General features: G+C 45.3%; 1 protein-coding gene across 5 annotated transcripts in view; it reads left to right on the top strand.

Moving 5' to 3' along the window:
* dpp6a (dipeptidyl-peptidase 6a) overlaps nucleotides 1-26,170 on the top strand; it is a 182,836-nt gene that overhangs the window by 89,553 nt on the left and 67,113 nt on the right. Inside the window, exon 1 of one of the 5 annotated variants that reach the window (XM_076721544.1) lies at nucleotides 11,118-11,512. The exons of the other annotated variants lie outside the window; for them this stretch is intronic. Within the exon in view, the coding sequence (XP_076577659.1) occupies nucleotides 11,456-11,512 (57 nt within the window). The 5' untranslated portion in view covers nucleotides 11,118-11,455. Of the gene's footprint in view, nucleotides 1-11,117; nucleotides 11,513-26,170 lie in introns of those variants that run through there. 5 annotated transcript variants of the gene reach the window in all.

The following is a 26,170-nucleotide window of genomic DNA, read 5'->3' as shown; positions in this document are numbered from 1 at the left end:
TGCACTGTTTTGATTTCCCTTTCATTTGACAGTCTGAGTGCGCCGCCCCCCCACTGCCCACCCCCCCAGAAGCACACCTTGCTTGCTGACACGAGCTGTGCATTGGTATTTCCAGACTGTCATTCTCAGCCGATGGCTGGCAGAGCTGTCCAAATGCAACTGAAGTTGTCATTTTAGTTTCAAATACTAGTTTCTGATTTATGACCATCGTTTTTTCCCTCTGAAAGCTCAGACCTGCCAGACTGTGATGTGTGAACCACACTGTGTCATTCTGTCAACAGCACCAGGACACACACAGCGAGAGGTGGCAGAGAAAATGTTTCAAACTAATCGTTGGTCGGGATTTTTTCTCCTTTCTGCCAATATTTACCCACAATAACTAATAATACATTCTCCTTGGCTCCACTTGAGCATCTTGTGTTTCACTGGTAAGAACAGCGATGTGTACTCAGCATTTACAGAATCAGCTGGAAATCCTTCAATCTGTAAAGATACAGTGATTAAGAGTCTGATGCAATGATGAGTCTTCCCTCTGGTTCTGGTTGCTGTTGTTTCACCATGACAAACCATAAAGAGATGGTTTTCCCACTTTGATATGAAGGACTTGTCTGGTCCACATGGAGACCTGACTTCAACCCCATCCAGCACCTTTGGGACGAACTGGAACAGCGACTGCGAGCCGCACTTTACCGCCAAACATGCTCTTCTGGTCAGTGGTGTCCAGTGAGATGCTAAACAACGACATGAGGTAGTAATGATCGTCTGTCCACATATTTTTGGCCGTTTTTTCACCCTTGTGTTGTTTAAGGTAGTCGTCTGGTTTGAAAGCTGCTCTCATACGCTCAGAGGGACCCAGAAAGATCAGCCGTCTCATTTCTATTTTTACGGGCCTCATGTGGGTCCATAAACTACCTTCATCCCAGCTGAGAAGTCTGCCATGAATTCGCTCCATTTCTCATTACTGTGTAAGACCCTAATAACCGTCCATTGACTACAGTGAGCCTTCTTTCTTTCTTCCTCTCTTGTTATCTGTCTTTCATTCCTCGTCCTGCCTCCTGATGTCCGACTTTGTTCCTGTCCTTAACAGACTCGCCCTCCGCTCCTCGGAGCCCTGCCCGCCAGGCCTCATAGTTGTCGCAGAATACATTTGCTTTCGAATCCGTTTCAAGTAAATTAGTTAGCAGGTTTTTGCCCCGGCCGATCGAAAGCCTTCTGCAGCTCGCGTCCCTCGCCGCGGTGCGGTGGAAGGTCAAGTCGTCCACCCCAGGCAATCGAGCAGCTGGCCTGTTGCTTGGTAGGAGGACGGGTCCTGCCAGAGAGCGAGCTGGCTGCTGGCAGTCAGAGCTCCTCTCCTTTACCACCCCCCTCTGCTGCAAACAAAGCAGGTCACTATGTTCAATTGTATTGGGCAGCGATACAGCAGTTAATCATCAGAGCAAACGTGACTTCACACAGGTCTTATCCATCAGCCTGCAGCCTGCAGCAGCAGCTAAACACACGTAAAGTTGTAAGTTTGAGCTAAAGTTCCTCTGTTTCTTTAAAAAACAGCACAGATGTAACCAGAGCTCATTTTCATCCTATCATGGGCTGTCATTCATTTTTTGCTCAGAATGGAAAAGATGAAGCATTCGAGACATGATATCATCACATAAATGTCATTTCTCAGGAAATTGTTTTTGGCATCATGAGTTTTATAATAACAAATAGCCCCTTAGCTGCCATTTTAAGCTTAAATGAGCATTATGAGTCACCATCGCTGGCTGTGACGATGGCTCTATGTTCAAACTGTTCTGCTCTCTCCTGCAAGTATGTGACATCTGTGGATGTGGAAGTGGAAGAAAGGCTCAGCTATCTGCACCTTTTCACTAACAGACATCTGGCAGAGCCATCTCCATTTTGAACTCTTCTGCTCGCCTCCATCGCCGCTTTCTATCTCAATGAATGAAAGAGCAGCAGAGGAGTGTGTCGAATAATAAACTTTATTTATCACTTCGTAGAACACAGTCGCTGTGAGCTTCACAATACGACAAAACAGCAACACAACAGATAAAACAAAGTCAAAACACTGAAAATGATTAATAAATCAAGACTAGATCTTTTTAAAAAATATACAGTCTGCTGCTCAGATCTCCTCAGGCAAGTCCTTCCAAAGTCTACGAGCAGAGATGCAAGTTACTGACTCCAGTTCTTTAAGTATGTGCATAGCCCACCGTCGCTATATATCAAAGAAAGGGTGAAATCTGACACTGAACTATAAATCAAAACACAGTACAGCAAGTATAAACCCAGCTTTACAGATGTGTGGGGTCCAGAAATGTGGTGAAAAGAGAGCAGAGACCGTCTCCTGTTGTGGAGTCGATGTAATTTGCTCTGCCGTCCTTTCTTTAGGTTTTCCTGTAAAATCAGGTATCAGATATTTCTACCAGACTTTGCGTACTTTGGAACAGAAATGTCAGTTCAACACTAATCATGCAGCCGGACCTTTGTCTTGTGGAGCTGACGGAGGTCTGAAGACGGTGTTCTCAATAAAACTCTGAGATAATGAGATGTGGGAAATCGATGGGTTAGCATTTTGTGATTTGAGCTTGAAATAAGCGCCTGAGACGACAGGTCGGGTTGAGTTGTCCATGAGCAGCTCTGTCGGTTTGTGTAACAACACTTTTGTGTTTGAGTTTTGTCAGACCTCCAACGTCCTGGTTCAGATCTTTCCAATGGATGTCGCCGCTAAAGCCCAAACGCTCAGTAATCCAGACGAGTTTATTCATTTTTGTTTCTAGACTGACCCTGAAAAAGGCTCTCAGTAATTCTGTCTGCGCTCACTTGTCTTTAATGACATTCAGATCAGGGCTGAGTTCAGCCTTCAGCGCTCAGCGTCCACAATGCAGAACATGTCCTTCTGAATGTGCCCACGCGCACAGATTCTGTACCATGTGCACTTTACAATCGACTCCATTCGGCAAAAATCCCTGTTATTGAAATCCGCGTCATTGCTGATGCGCGGGAGGCTTTGACATTGAATCAGAAAAGCTTGATAAAAGGGGTGATTTCGATAACGAATCGTGGCTCTCGGGGTTATTTGGCTTGTCTTTGTCAGAATCCGCCCTCCTTACCCAGTTGCTTATCTTCTGTCTTAGGAGACGAGAAGTTTTAATGAGTTATTTTATTGCCTGCTTCGAGGAAGTATCCCCCTGCTGGCAATCTCACCTTTAATATTTGAGTCGTCCTCACCTCGTACTCATACAAAAGAATACTCCGCGGGTATAACCCACGTCACTGGAATACTTTTACTTCTATAATTACCTCTTAAATCAGCTCGTGATCTTGGCTGATTCGTCCCATCTTCGAAGCTCCAGACAGCGTCATTGACTTTTAAATTTAACCGTATGGATCTGTTTTGACTCTTGCCTTCGGGATGCAGACAGAAACCCGGTTGCCAGCTTTGCTTTCACATCCTCGCTTCCTTCCCGATGCTTTGTTGCTCTGCTGCTTTTTTTTTTTTTTGTTTTCGTAAAGTAAAATAACAAGACACATGCAGTATATCACGGTGAGGGTGGCTTTTGTTAGTTGCGCTACTCGGAGGGGATGTGTCAAGTAGAATGTGGGCACCAGCGCCTATAAAAGAAGATCCAATTACTGTGTTTCCCTCCCTGGGCATCACCAAAGCCTCCTCGTCTTCAAGATCCATTGTTGTACACTTTTTATTCGTCTCTCCACGGTGCAGGAGTGCACCATGCAGACGTCAAATAGCACTCCGGTGTGGCGTATGTCCGTACAGTCTCTGTATTCAGATCCTCCCTGTGGCACCGCTGTCCCACCTGTCAGACACTTCACAGCGGAACCGTCTATTCTTCTTCTGGCTGGGTTAGAGAGCGGCCCACCAAGCTCCCCTTCTATCTCGGCTCCACCATGCTCCGCCGGCCCTATCGGGAACCCAAGGGCATGGCTAACGCAGCGCCGAGGCTCGGGCGGTGACAAATTCACAACAAAGCTTTTCTGTGAGGAATGAAACTACCATGGAGGTTGAAGGAGTGAGAGGTGAGAGGAGGAGTGAGAGCGAGCGCGGGAGGAAGAGAGGGAGAAACGGCGTGATGAAAGGACATGTGGCCCACTGTGACAAATGTTCTCCCGACTTATGATTTATCACGGTCCAGAGACTGAGAGAGCAACACAAGCAGCTGCTCCAGCTCAACCAGTGCAGTTGTGGATGATATAGATTGCATTGATTTTACTGCTTCTATGCGTTCATTTGTTTATTTGAGGCGCGTTTTTAGGCCGAACGTGATCGCAGTCTAACGTCGGCCCCTGTTCGCCATGAAGCGCATGAGTCATTTTGCCGACACCGGGCTTTATCTTAACGTCCTTGTGGAATAAAAGAGATGCTTACACCGTTTGGAGTCACAGTTCTATTTTTCATTCAGGTGGAAGGAAAAAAAACTGCTGAACCGCACAGTTTGGTGGCTCACCGTTTATTGAATAAGCTTCAGTGGAGCACAGTGCCATAACGCCGGGCCAGTCGTGTATAATTAGGAGGCAGGTTGTGTCTTCTCTTTGTTTGTGCTTTCTCTGAACGCCATTATGTTGTTTTTTTCTTCTAAGCAATCAAGTGAAGTGTGATTTGAGCTATGTTTACCTGCAGCCCCTCATCACTGTGCCTGTGTGTTATCAGTCACACCAAAAAGTGAACTTTTCTAGTTTTATATGAACAGTTGAAGCTACACAGATACTCAAACTGAAAAAAAAAGTGCAGTTTGAAGAAAGTGTCAAAAAATAACCAGGATGTGGTGCAGCAGCAGCAGTTGTTGTTTTTTCTGCTCCCCTATCCGGTTGATCATCTCGTGACCCTTTAGATCGCTCTTCCATCCCCTTGCGAGGGTCCTGACCCCCAGGCTGGAAGCCTCTCCCCTGCTCGTGGTCAGCTGTGGAAAGATCCAGAGAGCCATTTCCAACAAAACTGTCAGAAAAAGCTCCATTTGAGGCCGAAGCAGATGCCATTTGTGGTACTAAAAAATGCTATTATCCCAAAGAATTAAAGGGCACTGTTTTGCGATAAAATGCCTTTTTAGACTTAAATATAGCTTCTCTGAAAGAAACTGGTCTTCAATTACTGCATCGCTGGGAAGACGATGTTCCCTCTTGACACCACAGAGAATGACAGAGCATCCTTCATTTCGCTGCTGCCTCAAACACATTTATAGTCAACGGCAAAAATGTGAGTTGCAGTGGTGGACAGTACTAAGCACGAAATACATATGACCCTGGACCTGCATGTTCACGCAGGCTTTTGTGGTATTGTGGCTGACTGTGGACCTGCGCTGTTGGAGTTATGCAGGTATTTACACAAGGTCACAAGGAATTTGACTCCTCTTTAAACACTGCACTCAATGTACTTGCATAAGAAAAAGGACGTACAGCTCAGCAAGGGCAGAAAAGACAAGAAAAAAAGACCAAACAACAAGTGAACTAGTGCAAAAATATAAAGTAAACAATACACAATATATACCATACAGAACAATGTGTGCAGTATATATAATAAATAACATAATAAAGCATCTACAGCGGGCATGCATTTATTTTTAATCATGTCACTGAGTCTAACAGATTGAATATTGATAAAAACAAAGTCACCTCATGTTACCTGGAGCTGCATGAGTAAGAGTGGAAAAGTTAGCTCAACTGAGGCGACCTCGTGGACTGGAATGAGTCGAAAGATCACTAATTAAACGGCTCTGCCTCCTAGATTCACATCACAATAAAAGCTGTGACCTTCCTGCAATATGTCACATACTCTGCTTTAATCTGCTTTTACATTACAGCCCCAAACGCTGCTGTCTGTTTGCCGCCGGCCTCTGATGTATCAGTATCAGCTCATATTCAGCTTGAGGCTTGTTGCCTGCAATAAAAGCCTGCTGATGGGATGTAAAGTGCAGTGAATGCAAAGTAAAGAAGCATTAAGGGAAGGTGAGAAACACGTCGCTGCCGTCCTCGCCGTCACTAAAACTGTCAGCCTGTCGACTGCAAAAGAGTTCTTCGACACAGCAATTAAGAATAATGATGCGCTATTATTAAGAAGCTCATATTAAATCAATTCGTAGCAATGACAGGACCCTAATGACATTTGATGGCCATCTCCATTACCTCATGGCTCCACCATCTTCCTCAAAGGGGAAAAAATAGCCCATTGTCCTGGTATTTTTCTCTCCAGGTTCCCTCCTCTCGGTGAAAGGCGTCCAGGATGTGGCGGTGAAATGCACCGTCGGAGCTGTCCATTAAGTGGTGCTGAAATCTATTTCAGCACAGTGAGGCTTCTGACGGTGGACGGATCAGTATCGGGAGTTGTCCTTTTGCCTGGCGCTGAAATGTGTTATAGTACGCCGGCCTTTTAGCCGGGCCCTGACTGTCGTAGCAGGTGTTGTTTGGGAGTGTGCTGTTATTCTAGGTGTAGCAGGCGGCGGCGGCGGCGGCCCTTGAAGGAGCGACACAATGCCAAATCAGCCACTTCTCATCTTCTCAAAGAGCATGTGAGATAGTATTATTCTTCACGTCTGCTTTGCTCTTTTGAAAAAAATATCTTTTGGGGCTCGGATATGTGCTGCATGATAAGCAATTTATGTGATATTTTCCGAATTTTTTTAATTTTTTAATTGGCTTGAAGACTATTCAAAAAAAGCTGCTGACAGTCGACTCAGTTTTTGAAGCACATGATGTGATGCAGAACACAAAGCACTGACTTACAGCAGCCCTGAACAAACCCCATGTAATGCATGAGGCAACCGCTGTTGTCATGACAACGGGGCCTTTCAAAAACAAGACCATGTCCGTGCGACACCTGTTAAGGACGTGTCATTAGCGTTTATTAGCGTGTGGAGAGCGTTCACGGGCTCTTGGCTGCACACGCTGTGGCTGCTCACGTGCACTTTCCCAGTGCTGCAGTGGAAACATCAGGTCGCGCCACGAATGCATCTGAACATGAAGTTGTGCTCGAGATGGTGCCATTGACTGGCTTGTGTCTCTGTTTTCGAGGCTCCAGCAGGGAGGACGTACGGCACACAGAGAGTATGCTAATAAGGAAAAAGGCGAAATCTCATTCAGACGCGCTCATCGGCCCCGGTGCCGGAAACGCAGGCGCGGTCCTGGAATCTGGCTCTGTTGACATTTCACGGCTGAGCGGTGTGAAGGCTGATGAGTCACACCTGGCATAAAGTGCTATATGCCAGCGAGAGGAGAGACTGCATCCTGATGCATCCCCTCTCTGTCAGGATGACGGGTCCGAGCTGTATTTATGTAAGGACCTCACGCAGAGCATTCGCAGGGAGAGGGAGCAGGAGGGAGAGATGGAAAAGCAATTACTTTTTTCCAATATCCCGATGCTTGCCATCATGTGTCCGACAACTAAGGGCGGAAAAATTGAGGCACACAGTCCAACGACACACCGCCAGCCGGGAAGCCCGGAGTGTGAATCTCAGACCTTTGGTCTTACTGCGTGTCAGCGGCAGAGTAATCACTTACCATCCTCGACCTCTCTCTGGGGTGATATTGGTCCTATTTTGCAGCGAGCTTTTTCCATCACATACTATATGAGATTTGTCCTTATCAAAATTTACGTTCCAAGAAATAACACCGCAGCCCATGAGGAAATGGATACCTCCTTAAAGTATTTAATCAAAACCAGTCATGGCGTGTTACAGCGCTGAACAACTTTTGTTTTTGAAACATCCCATTACGCCGGCTCCCCTGGCTGTTCTGCGTGCTGGGGGCTCGCTGCGTTGAAGGGTTTGATATAGGAATTAATGTAACACTGATAGATGGCTTTGGCCATATGCAATGACAGAATATGTTCTGGGAGAGTGGAGCTGGCTATAACTCAGAAAATACATTTTTTTTAGAATCCATTTTCTCCACGAATGGGTGTACAGGGACACATTTTATGGATGTGGCTGTGAGCATGCATCAGCTTAAAACCAAATAGGAAGCGTATTTTCTGCATGTGGGCGCAGACACTTGTAAAAACGAAGTTTACTTGATGTAAATAATCATATATTTAATATGCTGGAGTTGTGTGTTATTTGAGCTTTTCTCCCAGCATGCTGCACTGCTCTGCTCCGCCTGGCTGCGATTTCTAACTTCCTAGAGTTTCGACAAGAGACTTCATCAAGAACGCACCAGATTTCCGTGTAATGTGCGTGATCCCTCTCGTACCCAGTGGTGTTAACAGGGATTTAACGCTTTAGTTCTCCAAATATCTCAATTAAAAAGCTGTACAGCCTCAGCACTCGAGGAAACAAGCGTTTGCTTTACGTAAACCGAAAGCCTCGGACAGACTTTGCTTTGGTTTGTGCTTCTGAAATTTAATTGAGGAAAGAAAACAGAATTTGAATTCAATCTGTGCAACTTTTTTTTTTTTTGTGGCTTTCAGACCAGCAGCACTTTTCACCTCATCTTGTCAGTTTGAATGAGCATCAGTTCATTTTTCAGAGCTTCCACTTGATTGGCCTTTTGATTCCTGTTCATTTTCTCCATCCTCTCAGCTTGTGCAGGGGATTTTAACAGGATGCGTGTAAGTAAGAATCAGACTGTGCAGAGGCAGTCAGTCCACCTCTTGGCTGCATTGAAACAACCTAAATATAAATGTCAGACTTTGCAGGGTTAATTGGAGACGCCTCTTTAACAATAGCAATTATATTTATCTACATAATCATCACCCAGTGGCCATGATTTTGTTTTCAGTAATTACAGAACTATAATCAGTGCCAAATGAATGCATCAGTGTAAAGTATTTTAAGATTGTGGCATGCATTGATTGTATTCAAGTTTTAATTAGGCAGCAGTGCTTCCAGTTCATCAGGTTGGCTGCTAGCTCGGTATTAGCAGTGAAGTGATGAGGCAGAAGTGAGTGGATGGCTCCATCTGTTTGGGCAGGTTGGCACCGTCAGTTAATTTCCGGACTTTCCAGGAATGTGTATTTAAACAGAGCCACCCCCGGGACCATTCATCACCGCCGTCTCGCGTCCATTTGTCAACATCAGAGACACGAGGTTTGTACACTCGCTCTGTAACACAGCCACAATGAGGTGGTTATTGTGTTCCTCGGCTGCCGCGGCCCGACCACACAGCATCCGTCATCAGCCAATAGGGCTTTGGCCCAGAGTGGCCGTCATTATTTTGGAGCTGATTGATTGGCTGTTGAGGAGTCCTTTGGGTTTCATACATCATCGTCTTGATGGTAAACACAGGCTGAGTTGTTGGAGGAGGTTGTTAATATAGTTTTGAGCCACAAGTGGACGGTGCTGTGAGCACCGGGCGGGCTTTCATTCTTCTTCACGTCAAAAATGGCAACACAGATGTTCGGGTTGGTAGGTTTACTTAGCAGTGATCATTTCTCCAGGGAAATCATTGCCGATCGATACAGGCGTCCCTCTCCAGTGGGTTTTTCACCACTCCAGCAGTGTGACTTCAGCAATGTTTGTCTGTCTCTCAGTCGGTCCATCAGTCCATCCTTTTGGTCCAGACTCAAATATCCCAACTCTTAAATGGATTGCTGTGTTAATCTCTTTTCACACACATTCATGGTCTCCAGAGGATGAAGCTTCTTTACTTTGGTGATTCATTCAACTTTTCCTAAAGTGCCACCAACTATTGGATGGATTGAGATGAAATTTAATTAGCATCGAGTGCCGTTATCAGGTTGAAACCACTCTGTCCGATACTTGTGCTTAGTGCTAATTAGCAAATGGTGCCATGCTAACATATGCTAAACACATGTTATTCCTGCCAAACATCAACGTATTAACATTGTCATTGTGAGGATGTTAGCGCGCTGACGTTAGCATTTCGCTAAGTACATCCTCACAAAGCTGCTAGCATCTCCGTAGATTCGTAGTCTTGTTTCAAGCAGACATGGAAACGCAGTTGATGCTCCAATTCAGCTCAAACCGTTTCTTTGGGGACTGTCGACGCGCTGGCTTATGCAAACGTCAAGAAATCGTCTCATCTGGCAGGTTGAGTGAAAGCAAATTGCAAAACAAAAACATTTTTTTCCTCTGAGGGTGCCTTTTTGAAGGACGGGTCTTTTTCTGCCCGTTGTGCTCTGCCGGTCACATGAAGCAACACTGCAGACATTCATTTGGGATTCCAGGGTAATTGACTTCACCAAGCTTCCACCTGATTTTAATTAACCGAGTGGCACATTGGGTTGCAAACTTGCAATATAAAGAGTCAAACTGGAGACTAAGGTATTAATTAACATTAAGTACATATCAGAACAAATCAAAGTCATTTCCTCGCGGTGTGTAAAAGGGATTGTACCACACGTTTTGTAGATGCAATTAATTGAACAAGCCCATGAAAAGAGATGTGGTTCTTATCGCGAACCAGACGACATGAGAGGATCCTTTCAGTGCTGCTGCAGTAAACTCAATATTCTAATTATATTTCAGTCTCTGAGATTTAGTTAAAGCCTCACACTGACTTTAAAAACTTTATTTAAAAGCAGTTTTTGCCTCAGTCCTAACAAGTTCCACTTTATTTCATCCCCAGGATCATAACTTTTTACAGCCACTCATGTCCTAAATATAATTTCAAACCCTCTCGGTGTTACTGCTCCTGCTGTGTGAGCATAATGTTTAATCCAGTAACATTCAAACCACTTGCAGTGTTTCAGTATCACTAATGCATCAGTGCAGCGGCGCAGGTTTGTTTCTAATTACAGCCAGAAAGTTATGTAATGGAGACACTGTGATATCCAAACAGGAGAAACCAATCCTGCCAGCATGCTGCTTTAAATTCTCCTCGCCCAGTTCATCAGCAGCTTCAGCACAGAATTACCTCTGACAAATGAGGGACTGTGGACTGAGTGAGATGGTCATAGATGTGAATGAAGACGCATCGCTCTGTGACACCGTGTGTGATCCAAACAGGGGTGTCTCATATGAATACTGTATGAGTTTACATTCCTCATGAATTCAGCATTAAAGTTTCAGCACCTAATTTCAATGTGCATTTTTAATTGATATCCACTCTGTAACACTCAGATCCCCCTTTGGCTGACTCTTGCAAGCCGGGCGCGTGCTTGTGTGCGTGGGCGCGCGCGCCTGTGGAATATTGAATGGATCACGCAGAGTCCCGCATCAGGCGTTTAAGGAAGAGATGCGCGGCTTCGCTCTCTCTCCCCCTCTCTCTCCCCCCTCTCGCTCTCTATGCTGTCTCCTCCTCTTCCTCTCCTCTTTCGCTTCCACTCTGAATCTTTTGCCTTTTCTCCTCTTGAGCAGCGCGTCCTTCCGCCACTTGTTATTTCACACCTTGGCCGCTGCAAACGCAGCCCGTGGGCGCCGAATAGACCGTCTTCTTCCTCTTCATCTTGTGCCTGCCGGGTCTCTGCCGCACCGGTGTGTCTTTCTGTCCTTCTCTTTTTTGGTCCTCCTGCCGGCGAAACAACAGTTTCTCCCAGCTGTAGGGAATCATGACCACGGCGAAGGAAGGCAATGCACCGTCGAAAGCGGCTCAGCAGCAAGACCAGGTACCGATGAGCTTTTCCCTCACTTCTCCAGCCTCGCACATTAACATCAGCAGTAACCTGTGCCTGCTTGGCCAGCGCTCAATACTATTTGCATGCGGCGCTGCGGTGACTTTTTCGGACCGCTTGTGATGCTGCTGGAGAGAAAAAAAAACCCCAAAAAGAACTGGGTAGCCTCCGCTCGTGATGGACGTTTGCACTCGGAGTCAATTGGAAGTGGTCGCCGGTCAGGTTCTGCCAGTTCATCACGACCGGAGGCTCTCACAGCCGCGTGAGCTTGTGATCATCATCATCATCATCATCGTCATTATCCAGCAGGGATCATTATTCGGTGACTTTACGCACGAGACAACGGGCAGTTTGTGCTTTCCGTTACGTCCAGCGCGCCTCACCTTGCGGGGAGGACAGCAAATCAGATCAATTAGCGCAACTTGAATTGGATTTCGCGTTTGTGAAAGGCCTGAAAAATGTGCGACCGGCAGAGTTTGAATGGCGTTGAAATCACCGTGTCATGCCCTGTCGTGCCTCAGATGCCTTTGACGCGTCCGACCTCTTGAGGAAAGCTCGTGCTGGACTGTGTCTCCAGTCTAAAGGCTGAAAACACTGTTGCATATCAGTGTGGTGCAGGGTGGCTCTGCTTTCTTTTGCAACCTCCATCAGTCAGGCAGCGATGATGAAGCATCTGTTGACTCACCTCCACAGAGGTGCAACAGCCGTACAGCCGAAACAATGAAGGAACCAACGGAGTTTATTTTAGAGTATTAATATTAAAAAGGGTCACTGGGTTTCTGCTGTTCTCTGTTAACGTCAGGGCTGATAAACTTCCTCCTACAGTGGAAAGACAGTGAATTTGAACAGTAATGCAGCTTTTCACTGACTGACACCTTTGATAAGCGTTCCCGCAGGCTCTGCACATGTTGGAAAGTTTGTGAATAGCGAATGGAAATTGGAAATCTCACTTCATATTAATATGTAACAATGTCGCACCCACAAAAATAGACCCAGGCACTCTTTGTTTCCTGCAATGCCATGAAGAAAGTGTCTTAATATACAGCAGCGACAGTCACTCGGCTGCAAAAAGACTCTTCTTATAGCTACTATCAGGTTTGACCTTGATGTTATCTCATTTTCAGACCTTAAACTTCACCGCACAAGACCTTGAAAGCATGTGTGGCTTTCAGTTTGCCTTTATCCTTATCTTCGTACACGCTGCTCATTGTCACATGCAGGAATGAGGTTTTATTTTGGTCCAGTTTTCCTTGTTTCGAGCCAGTCTATCAACGCAGACGGCATCTGTCGCCGCCAGCCTCCACCTGTGCGCTGCACCTGTCTGAAGATGACAGAGAAGGTGAGAGGGACACTTGGCTTTATCCTGCCGAGCAGACAATCTTCCCCCGCTGTGATTCAGCTGCGGACTGTCAGTCACACCCTCGGAGGCGGCCAAAGGTCCGCCAGTCCCACCCTGCATATTCTGCACATGCAGGACTGGTGTGAAGTATGCAGGTGAAAACATCAGCATGATCAGTGCAAGACTTTATTCTCTTACATGTCTTTGGAATTGCCTCTTTGGGTTAAGACAAAACAATTTAAAGACATCGGCTTGAGCTGTGATGGACATGTTGTAGACTGAAATATCAATCTGTTGACTAATCAATTCATCGTTGAGGCCACAGAATGTCGTCCAACTACCTGTTTTGTCCGACCATTTGTGTTAAACTGTGTTTGAGAAGCTGGAACCACACAGTGTTCGGCACTTTTGCTCGATAATTGATTCAATCCATTAATTTTCTGCCTCTCGATTAATCTTTTCTCAAAGCCCTAATCTAACATCTTCTGACTTAAATTTAGCTTTGACTTGTTATCTGACGTTATTATCATTTATAGTTTAATGAGTGCATAGTTTACAGTACTGGCTGCATTAATAATTTAAATATTAACCGAATCAGAATCAGAATTAGCTTTATTGGCCACGTACGTGTGCACATACAAGGAATTTGACTCCGGTTTAAATATTGCACTCAATGTACAAAGGAAAAAAGAACAATAAATAATAATAAAAACAATAAACAGTATCGACACAGAAATGTACAATGTGCAGATTTATGTCGACAGTGACAGTGTGCATGTTAAAGACTGTGCATTATTGTATGATAAATGACCAGTCGGTGGATGTTTAGATGGCAGAGGGTTAGTGACACTGTCTGACGAGCTAACTGTCCATCAGGGTGACAGCTTGATGGGCGAAACTGCTTTTGTGTCTGGTTGTTTCTCAATCACTTGATTTTGAGAATTGATCGTTAACACCTGCAGAAATGGATCTTTTTTCTAATTACTGATGAGATTCCAGAGGTGGTGATGCCGGAACACCGATAAATACTAAATGGTGCCTGTCAGAAGAGTTTCTTGAGGCGTGAAGTTCCAGCAAAGTGAAAAATTGCTTCATGCACATTAGATTGTAAAATCAGCAACGTAACATAGACATGCACACGGTCGCACACACACACACACACACACACACAGACACACACACAAACATACACAGCCGCTGTGATTACGTGAGGTCCTGTTGCGGCCTCCTGATTGATGGTCTGCTGGTTGGGCTTATGGTCCGGGGACAGAGGACGCAGATAGAGGGCAGCTCACCAGAGACAGCAACAGCAGCAACAGCCCTCCAGTAATCAGCTAGACACAGCACAGAGTGAGTCACACCACTAACCCTCATTACTGCAGCAGGGTGGAGGTTCTCAAGGTGTGGAAGGCCAAGTCAGGAGAGGGTGCAGCGATGCACTCACAGAGGTGAGACACTCTGGAATAATTTAAGCTTAAGTAGCACTTTTTGTTGTCAGAATGCGCTGATCTTTGACTAATTACAGCGACTTCTGTGAGAGGGAAGCTGAGCCTTTGGCACAAAGCACTTGCTGAAATTAAATTCCGCTGCTTGATACGAACACAAAAATGTCAAATGAAAACTTAAATACCTCAGATTCTCTGCCTCTCTTGTCTTATTAGTATCCTTTATCTCATAGCTCCCTGGCTCTGTAAATATTTCTGTGCAGTTTAATAATGTCACACTGCATGAGAAATTGGGAGGTTCCAAGCTGAGATTTCTCGGTCGCTTCTCACAGCCATTTAGAGCCAAGTGCAGGATCACAGCACCCACATTTAATGGGGAAGACTTCAGTGGAGACGCCTCTGCCATCCAGCCCAGTAATCAGCCTTTTTGCTGCTTTTTCACATTCTGTGTGACTCTCGAACTTGCGAAGCCTCAGTGGATAATGCATGCTAAAGGGAGCGACTTAGATACTGCCAGAGCCGAGCTGAAAGGCGAGGTGTGCTCTGTTAAAGGTGATTTTGTAGCATCTCAAGCTAGCAGAGCGGTAAAGGACTTTGGGGGTGATTCAAAGCCGAAGTCTCAGATCAGGCCATCAAGGCAGCTTGAGAAACAGATGAGCAGAGCAGCCTGCGGGTATTGCTGAACAGAACAGACACCTGAAGAAGGTATTAATCACAGCATGGCTGGGATGGAGGGTCTTGCTCACTTTAGCTGCCTCCAAGTCGTATTTCCAATAGCATTTGTGATACATGAATACGCTGGAAAGAGCTGTAACTGTCTCAGCCTGATTAGACTCTTTCCTGGCAGGTGACAAGAGGGATCTCGCACCAGAGAGAACTCATGGCTGTCCACATCCTCACCAGTGGAGCTGAAAGTGACAGTGACTACAGCATAGGGGGTGCTGCGGTGTCAAATTTGGGAGAAAAGGGGTATTAAATCCCTTCCTTGTAGCATATTTGTTTCGTGCTTATTTATGTTTCTTGTAAGATGCTATGATACCGACTTAGTAATCTCGATGCACTCAATGCCATATAAATCTCAAGCAAGGTTTCCGAGGATGCGCTCCTGTCAAATATTGACAAAATGTTGCTTATTTGAAGCGGTGCCTGTCTGCCATGAGCTGATAAATTCGAGCATAAAATGTGAAGATGCTCACTTCAAAGTTAAACCAAAATATTGACGAGAGGGGGAAAAAAAAATCAGATTATCAGATCATTTTAGTGTGTGTGTGTGTGTGTGTGTGTGTGTGTGTGTGTGTGTGTGTGCACGCGCGCACGCACGCGCGCGCAATCTTGCACTGAGAAAACAAGTGTGGTTTTAATCAGCCGTGTTTTGTTTCATTCACCTCGCTGTGGTGGAGCTGCTGCCTCAGTGGCCTGCTGATGAATAGCTCAAGTGATAAGTGCTTAAACAGATGTTAATTAAAGTAGCGACTTGCACAGCGGGACGACGAGGAATCATCTGCATGGCACCTGCTACGGCTTTTGTGTTTTTGCGTAAACTTGCCTGCAGCATGTGCAATGCAACATCGCCCCAGTGATGCCGTTTCAGTGCCCTTTAGTTTCCTCTTTATGCACTCATGTTTGTATTCTTTGGACCAGAAGTGCAGCTGTTCAACATGTCAAAAGTCATGAATGTAGGGCTCAGTTCATTTGTAATGTAATATGGTCCATTGTCAAAGGGACTGAGACATGTCGCCAAATCAGGTGTCAAGGTCACCTGTTGGTCAGCCAGGAAGTTAGACCGCAGTGAATGCAGATGTGCTCTGTCTGTGTAGCCTCTGGAAAGGACTAAAAAACTGCTGCAAAATCAATTAATGTCAATAGCAAAGCATCTTGGCAGCGCTAACCTTTTAGCACAGGTGTAGTGTCCAACATTTAGGAAGCTAACATGGCTAATTTTCTGTTAAAGCCTTCCACTTTTGTTTAACCTCCTTTGTTGGAGAACGTTCAGTCCCAAAAAGGAGGAACATCTGCAGACTGCTGAGTCAGTGTCGATGGCATCAGTGCTTCTGTGTGAGCCTATTGTCCTGTAGGGAACTAGCTTGCTAGCTTTGAGAGTTTTTTTCTCATTATTTCATCCATTAAATACATTTTTTACTGAATTAAATGATGTGCAATCATGAGAACAAAAGGCCAGGAGGAGAAAAGGGCCCAGCACTGAGAAAAGACGATGAATCTTGGAGTTTTAATGACTGCCCAGCGCTAGCATGTTCCCAGCTGGTCAGCTTGTTAGCAATTAGCTCACCAGGCACAGTAATTCACCATCTTGTCCTGCAAGTTGTCCCTAAATCACCAAGCTTTAAGGAGGAGTCTGGACCACCAGCTGCCCCCCTCAGTGTGAGAAAGTCCGTGTAAGAATGTAAACAAAATGCTGAAAATGTAAAATACAAGAGATAGAAACTTTACCCGTCTCCCAAGAGCCAGTTTTACATATGTATGAGCTTATATAGAAGTCATTTCTGCACCTTGTATGCATAATCTGAATCCTCGGTTCTCTTGCCAGGTTCTAGCCATTTTGCTGCAAACTTAGACTGACATGGCGGAGTACGTTTAGGCAAAACGCAGGTTTAATTTGAAATCACACAGCCGCACTTCATGCATCAGACTTGTTTTGATTCTTTCTTCATTGCACCACATTTCTCCTGCAGGTGACTCAGTAGCTAACATGGTGTTAGGTCATCCACTGTCACCACGCACACTTCAGGTGTTTCTTCTGTGTTGTACCTTTTCATACAGCCACTCCTTAATGAGAGCGAGAAGCTGCGTGGCCAAAACACGTTTTGAAAAGCAAAGAGTGACGAGAGATGATTCACTTTTTCAATGCAAACAGATAATAGACCAATTCCTCCTGTTTGCAGAGTGCCCTTGACTGATAAGAACAAATGGAAGATTGATTTAAAGGAGAATTGGATGCCCCTAATGTTTTTACCATAGTTCATCTTAAGGGCAATTATGAACAATCGAGCAGCGATGTTGGGGTCTGAAGTGGAGATTAGAGGCGAGATTGCCAGACAGCCGCCACAGTGATTCATCACGATTGTTGTCATGATTTAAATGTTCTTTGCTGAAATGGCTTATTACGTGTGGGAGGCGGTTGCTTTAATACAGCAATAAATATTCAGTGTTTGGAGCAACGGTCAAACTAAATGTCATGACAATCCTCCATCTCGCTAATAGTCAGTGTAGACATCAGGTGTGTGTGTGTGTGTGTGTGTGTGTGTGTGTGTGTGTGTGTGTGTCTGTGTGTGTGTCTGTGTGTCTGTGTGTGTGTGTGTGTGTGTGTGTGTGTGTGGAAACACCTCAGGAGAAGTTTCCAAATGGTACATAAAACTGCCTCCTTTAGGGAAAGGTCAGCTTTTTTCCTATAAGGTATCTTCTAATGGTGTCTCTAAGCTATAGAAGTCAGCACGGAATATGCATATAGATCCCATTAAACTCAGCCTCTCCTATATCAACCGGAGTGGTCATATTTGCATAAATGAAGCAGCTCAACAAGAATTTTAAACCAAAGCTTTCGTTCCTCTCTCTCTCTCTCGTGTTCAGGCGAATTGCACGGTTTCATAAGGAGGTAAATAAGTGAAATGCATGTAGAATAATTGATGCCGGAGTGTATTTTTATAGATGACCTACAGCAGTCCGGTCTCTGCGGTTGCAGGTGCTGAGTGAAAATAGTGAGCTAGTAATGATATATCATGCTTCAGACTGTCAGGGGGGTGTCTGTTCACCGCGCATGGCGTGTGTGGATCAGTATGGAAGTTAATGCCTTTGTATTCTTGTCTTAGTTTGCGTGTGTTTATCTGCTGCTCGCCTCAGTCCATTCGAGCGGTGTTTTCTGGCCTTATCGACCCGCTGTAATTAGGGGCCCAGAGCTGTGGAGCAGGAAGGTGATCAGGAGCCGCCATGTTCCGCCCAGCCTCTAATTGAATCGTTGAGCATTGCCAGGTCCACCGTCATCCCTCTCCCCCCTCCCCCTCCCCCCCCCCCCGCCCTCGGGTACTGCTGGCGTCTCTGCGCCGCCTCCATGTCGGTGACAAACATGCAGAAGAGCGAGCGCTAGTCACGAACGATAAGCAGGTAATTGCCTGTAGGCTCAGATGTGAATTAGGAGGAGCTGGTGCTCCAGCTTCATTGGACATGCTGCTAGGGGGCTGTTTGTGCGAGTGTCGGGGATGTGTGACAGCTCAAAGTGATACACACAGCTGAGGTGAGCTCGGAACGTCATTAGCTTTGTCTTATTTAAGCCCCGCTTTCAGGCTTTGCCCTTAACACCTGGCATGGGTTGTTAAAGTTGCAGAGTTGTATCTTTTCCCTAAAAATAGACACAAATGAACCAAAAATTCCTCCCCATTTCCTCTAATGGCGAAAATTGCTCGATGAGGCAGCACATAGAGCCACTCAGTAGCCTGCAGGAGGCTAAAGGCTGTGCCCAAATCTTGGCATCTGGCTGCTCGGCCTGGCACAGGCCTAGAGGAATGAGCTTGCTTTTCAACGCCTGGCCCAGCCTTCCAACCAGTGTTCATGCTGACATTTATCGCCTCGAACCTTTAGTGTTATTGTTATGGCTGCAATAATTCTCGCCTCAACGCAATACTGATGGCGCTCCAAATTGACCAACTGGAGGATTTTAATGTGACAGCTCATCACATTATGGTGACGGGAGCGTGAAAGTAGGAGGCCCGCTGCAATAGCATCCTTCTCTACTTGAAAAGCAGGCGTCCCTGTCATCCGTCTGACAGTCAGGCAGTCCAGGACGGAGCTGACAGCATATCTGCTGGCATTCGTCCCACTCCCGCTTCCTCCAGCTATAAAAAATAAGTCTGGGTGGAAGGGAACTGGTCAGAGGCGACAATGTCAAACCCCTGCTGATTTTCCACGCTCAAAGTATTGGCAGCCATTACATGTCTCCTCAGTGGTGTTCAGTGCCCGTCCCTGACATACTGACTTTCATCATGACATTTGCTGGGCGCGCTCCAAACGCCCAGCAGCAGCCTAGTTTCTATGGAGATGCCGCCGCTCAGTGTGCAGCTTCGTACAAAGAAAACACACACAGATTAAAACAGACCGAGTGAGTGAGGGGAAATAATATTAATTCAGTAATTGTGTCACCATCTTGTTTATGCTGAAATTGAATCAAATGCTCAGCTAATGTGCATCTCATTCTGGCAAATAGGCACGCAGCCCTAATTTCAGAGTGTTCCAGCAAACGAGCGTCCGACTTTGTTCGAACATCAAACACCACAGGAAGCTTGATTGGGGCTTTTGATTTGGTAATTGTTCTGCTGATATGAAAATGTGGCACATCGGCACTTTGCTGGAATTGGCATTCCACACAGGGTGCTAATTACTACAGAAAGTCAGTCCCACACACACTTTAGTGTGTTCCTAACCTATTCATTCCCTGGAAATGCTGCAGTTCATAGTCTGCATGTGGACAAGTCGGGTTATCAAATAAAGAGTTTCCTTGTTTGATGACTAGAACTAATATATATTTTTTTTTAAAAATAGCCTTCTTGAGTAATCACCCAATCAAAATGTGCCACTCATTTGCATTATACGACCAAGCAGAGATAAAAAGAGTGATTCTGCACTAAGTGGCAGTTACACAGCACGAATGAATCTTCCTTCTTTACCATTTCAGAGATTAGAAGTCCACGCAGTCCCTGGGTTCGCACGCTGCAGTTTATTATCTCATTGCAGTGATCCTCGGGGTGCTGTCAATTGCCACTGAATTATATGCTCTACCTCTGCTTATATCAGTGAAATACAGGTTCTTTCCCACTCAGTCATTTGCTATCTTTTCAGGAAGGAGAAAAAAACTGCCCTCCTGGGTAACCTCTGGGTCTGAATGAGGCTTAGAAAGCCATTCGGTGACTTTTTATATCACACATTTATTATCAGCTGTCACTGACCCTTGAGTTGCTTCAGGCCATTAAATATCAGAATTAACAGTGATGGTTGCACTCTAGTGATTCCACAACGAGTGAGGAACTCGAGCTTCCTGTTGTCATAGACCTCTCAGAGCGCAGAGTGCTCATTCAAAGACCTTTTACATTTAATCTCAGTTCTTTCATGTAGAATTAGCACGTTTACGTCATGAAAGAACTGAGTTGGGGTCAACACAGAGAAACAGAGCTGAGACACAGCGGTGGGAAAGGAACTGCTTCCGCTCAGTTTGTATCATGAGCAATGTGCTTTAGTACAAACAGAGGTAAAAACACAGGAGGATCTTATTGATCAGTGATTGGTTATGATTCTGAAGCGCCTGCTGTGAAGCTCACAGCTTTAAAAAACTGGAGTCATCCCTGCTCTCCATCTCGGTATCTGATGCCGACTGTGGAATGGTCTTTAGTCTCACGATGCAGCTTTGAACCAGTGAACACAACACGTAAACGCCACATCCCGAAAATGATCAAAACCAGGATACTAATGTGAAAAATCCAGACCTTCTGTGAAAGATACCAATTCAAGCAGAAGCCGAATGTGAGACACATAAGGCCAGAAAAACAAAGCTGTGTTTAATGTTAGGCCCCTTGGATGAAGAACGCTGCTCCTCATCGCTGCTCTGCCCTGTGCTATGGCTTCTTGGTGCTGAATGGACACCTCCTGTTAAGTGCTCTTCCCATGGAAGTTTTGTTCTCGCTGAAGTGGTTTTGACCTCTGCCTCCTCTTGTCTCTCTTTGGCTGGATGTGTGAACTGAGCACAGCGTCTCTCTGCAGCTCGATCACATAGTTTGACTGAATCTTTAACGTTGCTGTGTGGTGCGCTTCCACTTGTGCACATGTTGTTTGAGGCGGTGTTGTCAGCACCTCTTGTCTCTTGGTGTTTGTTGTTCAGGGTTTGCAGGCTTGAAGCCTTCAGCCTGGCTAAGTTAAGGTTAAACAGACATACAGTATATATCTTAATGGGCATATCTGTCCAGTATATTTGAGATAGTTGGGAGGACCTGCAGTTCAACACAGAGAGCCCACAGTTGGACGTCTTGCTCCATGGTTTCCATCAAAGGACCGTGTGCTCTTATGTGGTGGTTGCATTTGAATTGGGGACACACTCTTACAAGAGAGAGCAAATTGGCTTCAATAGGTAAACAGCATCTGGGAGCGTCTCTGATGTGTTTTTGCTAATAGGGCACAAAGAACATGTTGAAAATCAATTTCATCACACTGAGAAAGTGTATGCTGACGGCGTCTTTGTGGCAGCACAATGCATTACAGAGCATTAGTGCATTAAGACCATTGAACAGGAGCTTTCCCGACGCGCTTCACATTGACTGGGTGGCAACGATTTTCAATGGAGCTTTAAAACATGGCTTTCTACTTCATGTTTACTGCGGTGCTACCGTCTGGATTAATGTTTATATGTTTCGAGTGTGACCAAGCTGTGCCTAGCTGTGCTCCGAAAGAGAGGAGAATGCAGGAGTGATGGCATGACAATAAAAGCCGAGTGTGAGTCATAACTGTTTATGCCCAGGCTTAGTGAATGCGTTCAGTGCCAGAGGGAACATGGAGCATGACGCTTTCACAGCACAAACCCAAGGAAAGCGTGACGTCTAGACCACAATGACGAACGCTCGCCCTCCTGTTCATCGCTTGTGTTTTTCCCCCCTGGCCCCGCTCGCATGGCTTCAAAGCTATCTGTGACGACCAGGTCCCAAGTTTGATTTGAACGTGATAGTTAAATACCAGCGCTTTCATCTCTCTGTTTATAATACAGCATGCACGCCGCCTGTCTTCAGGTTTTAAGGCACTGAGATTAATAATATGATATGCGAGCTGTGGTTTTTCACTCACCTACACTGAGGGCGAGTTGGGAAATCGGAAAGGAGGGCAGGCATGTTGAAAGCCTTATCGATGACTCCTCTGAGGCTCAACTGTAATGCCCTTCCTTCTTACATGTGAAAATTTTACTCCCTTTTCACATTTAAATAAAAAATTAATTCTGATTAAATGAATGCAAAATACATTTAAGTCAACCACGACATGATACTGGATGTCAACATATGACTTCCTATCCTGAGTCTACTGATATTTATTCTTTGTATTGGTGCAAACTTACAGACACGACATGTTTTATTTAAAAACACCCTTCTCTTGACAACGTGTCAAATATGCATTTGAAATTTTTTGACATTTGCCCTTTTGGCACAGCCCAGCAGTATAAATAAAGAATAGTTACGATAAGAGGAACAGCATTCTTTGGCTTCTCTTTTTAATTATTGACTGTTGGCTCACAGTTCCCTCAGATATCTCCGGAGGTTGAGGGGGCCAGTGTGCCTCAGCCAAAACCAAGCCAAAGCTCAGCCGCAGCCTGAGAAAGTTTCCTGGGTAAACCTCTCTAACTCTCGGTTGACTCTGTGCTCATCACACTTGGGATGAACCCGTCGAGAACCTGCGCTGCATTTTAATGGGGCTCCAACCTTTTCTGTCCGGAGGTGTTGAGAACCAGGTGTTTTGTTGCTGGTGTCGATAATACTGTGCTGCTGTTAGGACGCTGTCCTCAGTGTTTGCTGCATTACATGGACGTGCGATAACAAATAGTTATGTCTCGTGTTTCCCACGTGTGTGAGCGTCTCACTCGTTTGCGCCGGACGGTAAATGATTTTTGCCACCTCTCTGAAATGAAGCAATGCAATGAAAGCAATATATGTGTTATAACCTTATCAAGCTTCCCACCAGTAGTAGCGATCCGGCTCTGTGTTCTCATTTAATGATAAGCCCCTGCAGTGCAGAGAGTCAGGCTCTCTCTGTCCAGCCCACATATCAGAACAGGGTCACTGCTTTACTGCCTGGGGATTCTTATTGGACAATAATAGTGTCTGAGATACCCAGCAGGTGCCTGAATAAACCCTCTAATAGAGCAATTATTCTCAAACAAAAGGTCACCTCAGGCGTGACGACAGGCCCGGAAATCAATAAAGCTCCCAATTACGACCGGAGCACCAGGCCTATATTTGGTCTCCAGCCGCCAGCCTCCAGGAGAAGATCAGATTTCAAGGCCACCTCATTCCTTCAGTACGTCTTTGAGATTAAGTTACCAAATTTTATTTCAGGAGTCTTTGCTTCGCCATCCTTTTTAAAAATGCATAAATGACTCATCCCTCTGAAGTGGTCCCTTTGATAGCAGTCACCCAGGGAATAATGTGGCCTTCCTTTTCTTAGCTCACATAAAAGATTACAATTCCAGCTCTCCTGTTGGAATGCTTAAGTCTTCTACTTTTATTTTGCAAGAGAGACCAAATGACACATAGGCGAGATGATGAGAAAACTCACTCACTGAAAACCACCATCGCACACAAAAAAAAGAACTAGTAAAGGTTTAAAATCTCTCTAACGTGTTGTTAGAGTGCATGTTGCAGCTCATTCCAGTTGCACAGTGCTGGAAACCAGTCTTCTCCTGTTCAGAGCTGATATGGGGAACGTGTAAAGCCAACCTGTGATTAGGTGTCACAGTTATTAGCTCTCAGCTAACCTTATGGATGGAGACACGTGTGTGCTGATGCCTTCAAAGTCCATCCAACCTTTTCATGCGACTCACAGTGGTGAGTGTGAAAGCGATCAGATGGCGGCGGCATCAGTATCCAAGAGATCTCCATAATCCAATGAAGAGAGTATGGTGGATTGTATGATGAGAAACGAGCTCTGTTTCACTACAAGGCTCCAGTTTGAATCGTTATTTGAGCGTGTGTTTTGGCAGACATCTGCTTTCCAACGTGTTCATATCGCTTTAATGTTCGAGTCGTGAAAGTTTTGAATCTTGGAAGGCCAAAAACATTGTTGTTGCTGTTGGTAAAGATCCTCGACCTCGTGCTTAAAATCGATGCTGAAAGTGGATGATGGCCTCTTTGATGGCGATCGAAAGACATGTTTTCTAAAACTGAACCTCCAGGAATGCTCAGAAACATAAAACAACAGTGTCCCTGCTACTAAATTTGCACTCGGAGGGACAATTTCTCACTGCCATTATGAGCAGCAGCTCACTCCCACATTATTACCCGTAATTTCAGAGTGAGTGTTTTGTGAACGCAGACGGTAAAACATGGTGCACTATCTACACGGATGTGAGGGCGGACGGTAAAGACGCATCGCCTCGGCTGCTGAACACATCACGACGTGTATGATTCCGAGGGGCTGGATGTAATGTACTCCCCCCCCCTCTCGCAGCGGCCACATTGATTTGGAGGGAATGGGTTGTGGGCTCGCTGGTTGAACAAGCTATTAGAGTTTAGTGCAAACCTTTTCATTCAAGGTCATGACCAAACTGAATTTGTACTGGACTGAAAATCTGAAGAAGTGCCGCACTTACTGCAGGCATATGTCAGATGGCTACAGAGTCATTACATTGGACTGTTTCTTTCCCTGCATGCTGTGATTTTGATGTGACAAACACTACAGAACTCCTGAAGCAGCTATAATGCAGAACATAGTTTAAGGCACCTTTCTGTATCCGCCCTGTCATTTCCCACAGCTTCAAAAGCCAGCCGACAGCTATCCCGCAGAATCGTAATCCATCTTTAAGAGATCGGTGGTTTCTTTTGTGTGAAGAAATAGTTACCTTGTTCCTCTCAGGCAGCACGTTTGACAACTGTTTGACAGCTTTCCGATAAGTGGTTTGTCAGTCTGTGTGCTCACAAGAGCAGTTGAATAGATGTAAAAGTTCATGTTGGAGGATTTCACCAGTCATAATGTTGTGTTGGTGCTGTGATGGCGGGGCTGTAAGTGTCTGCTAACCAGCTTCATCATGGTTGCCAGCTGGCGATACGTGTTACAGCTCCTTTCTTTGGTTTTATGAAAGGAATAAAAAAGTTCTGATGTCAATATGGATTGACTGTGGTCGCAGCTATTGCTTGCTATTTTAGAACTATTTATTTAATATTGGATCCACTGTAGATGTCAAACAAAACTTTCTGTTCACAACTCTTGTCTGGCATGTTACGACAATCATTTAACGTCTAGAAAAGTTTGTACTCCTTTTGCCTGAATGTGAATTAACCAAAAGGTAAACATATCAGGGTGGTCAATGGAAAATATAATTAACCCACAAATGGAGTTCTTTTAAAGGGGTTTTTTTTGCTTGTGTACTTAATTACAACCTCTCCGCTGTAAGTTTGAACAGTGCTATGGAGTAATTAGATGACAAATTGACAAAGCAGCATCGATAGCTTTACCCTCAAGTAATTGACATACACTATTGACTCCAGTGCAAGAGGCATTCCGCATGAACGAAAACCTTGTTAGCCATTTTTTTTTTCCTGTGCATATTGACATCGCCATACACATGACTGCGTGCGGTCCCCACTGGCTCCAGTGTAATTGAGCGGCATGCTCTTCCCGAAGATTTTTTATTTTCAGCAGTATAACAGTATGTCGCCTTGCACTTTGCACAACTGCAAGAGGTTAGTTTCCAGGGAAATATCGCTTTTGCTCTTTTGAAAATATGCTTATTTGCATGTGGAGATGGAGCCGAGAGGCAATTAGCTGAGCTGCGCGGGGTAAACAGCCGGCCTGGTTCTGTCCAGAGCTCAAAAATACACCTGCCAACACGTCTAAAGCTCACTTATTCACACATTACACCCATTTCTGTTCAATTTGTACACAAACAGAAATCTAAAAATGAGGTTGTGATTTAAGGGGGAGTTACTTGCCACAGCTACTCCTTGGCTAACAACCGGGAGCAGTGACTCTTCGGAGTCTTGTCAGCACCGTGATGTTGCCATGCCTCCACAGTTGCAGCTGGAGTAACGGGTGAATGGATAAACTCCTCCTCAAGAAACAGCCACAGAGCCAAACTCCCCCTAAAGGACTGCTTCCAGTGCTAATGCCAAGCTAGGC

This window comes from Chaetodon auriga, chromosome 21 (assembly GCF_051107435.1).
Source record: "Chaetodon auriga isolate fChaAug3 chromosome 21, fChaAug3.hap1, whole genome shotgun sequence".
Lineage (NCBI taxonomy): Eukaryota > Metazoa > Chordata > Actinopteri > Chaetodontiformes > Chaetodontidae > Chaetodon > Chaetodon auriga.
This window is presented reverse-complemented; position numbering and strand designations above follow the sequence as displayed.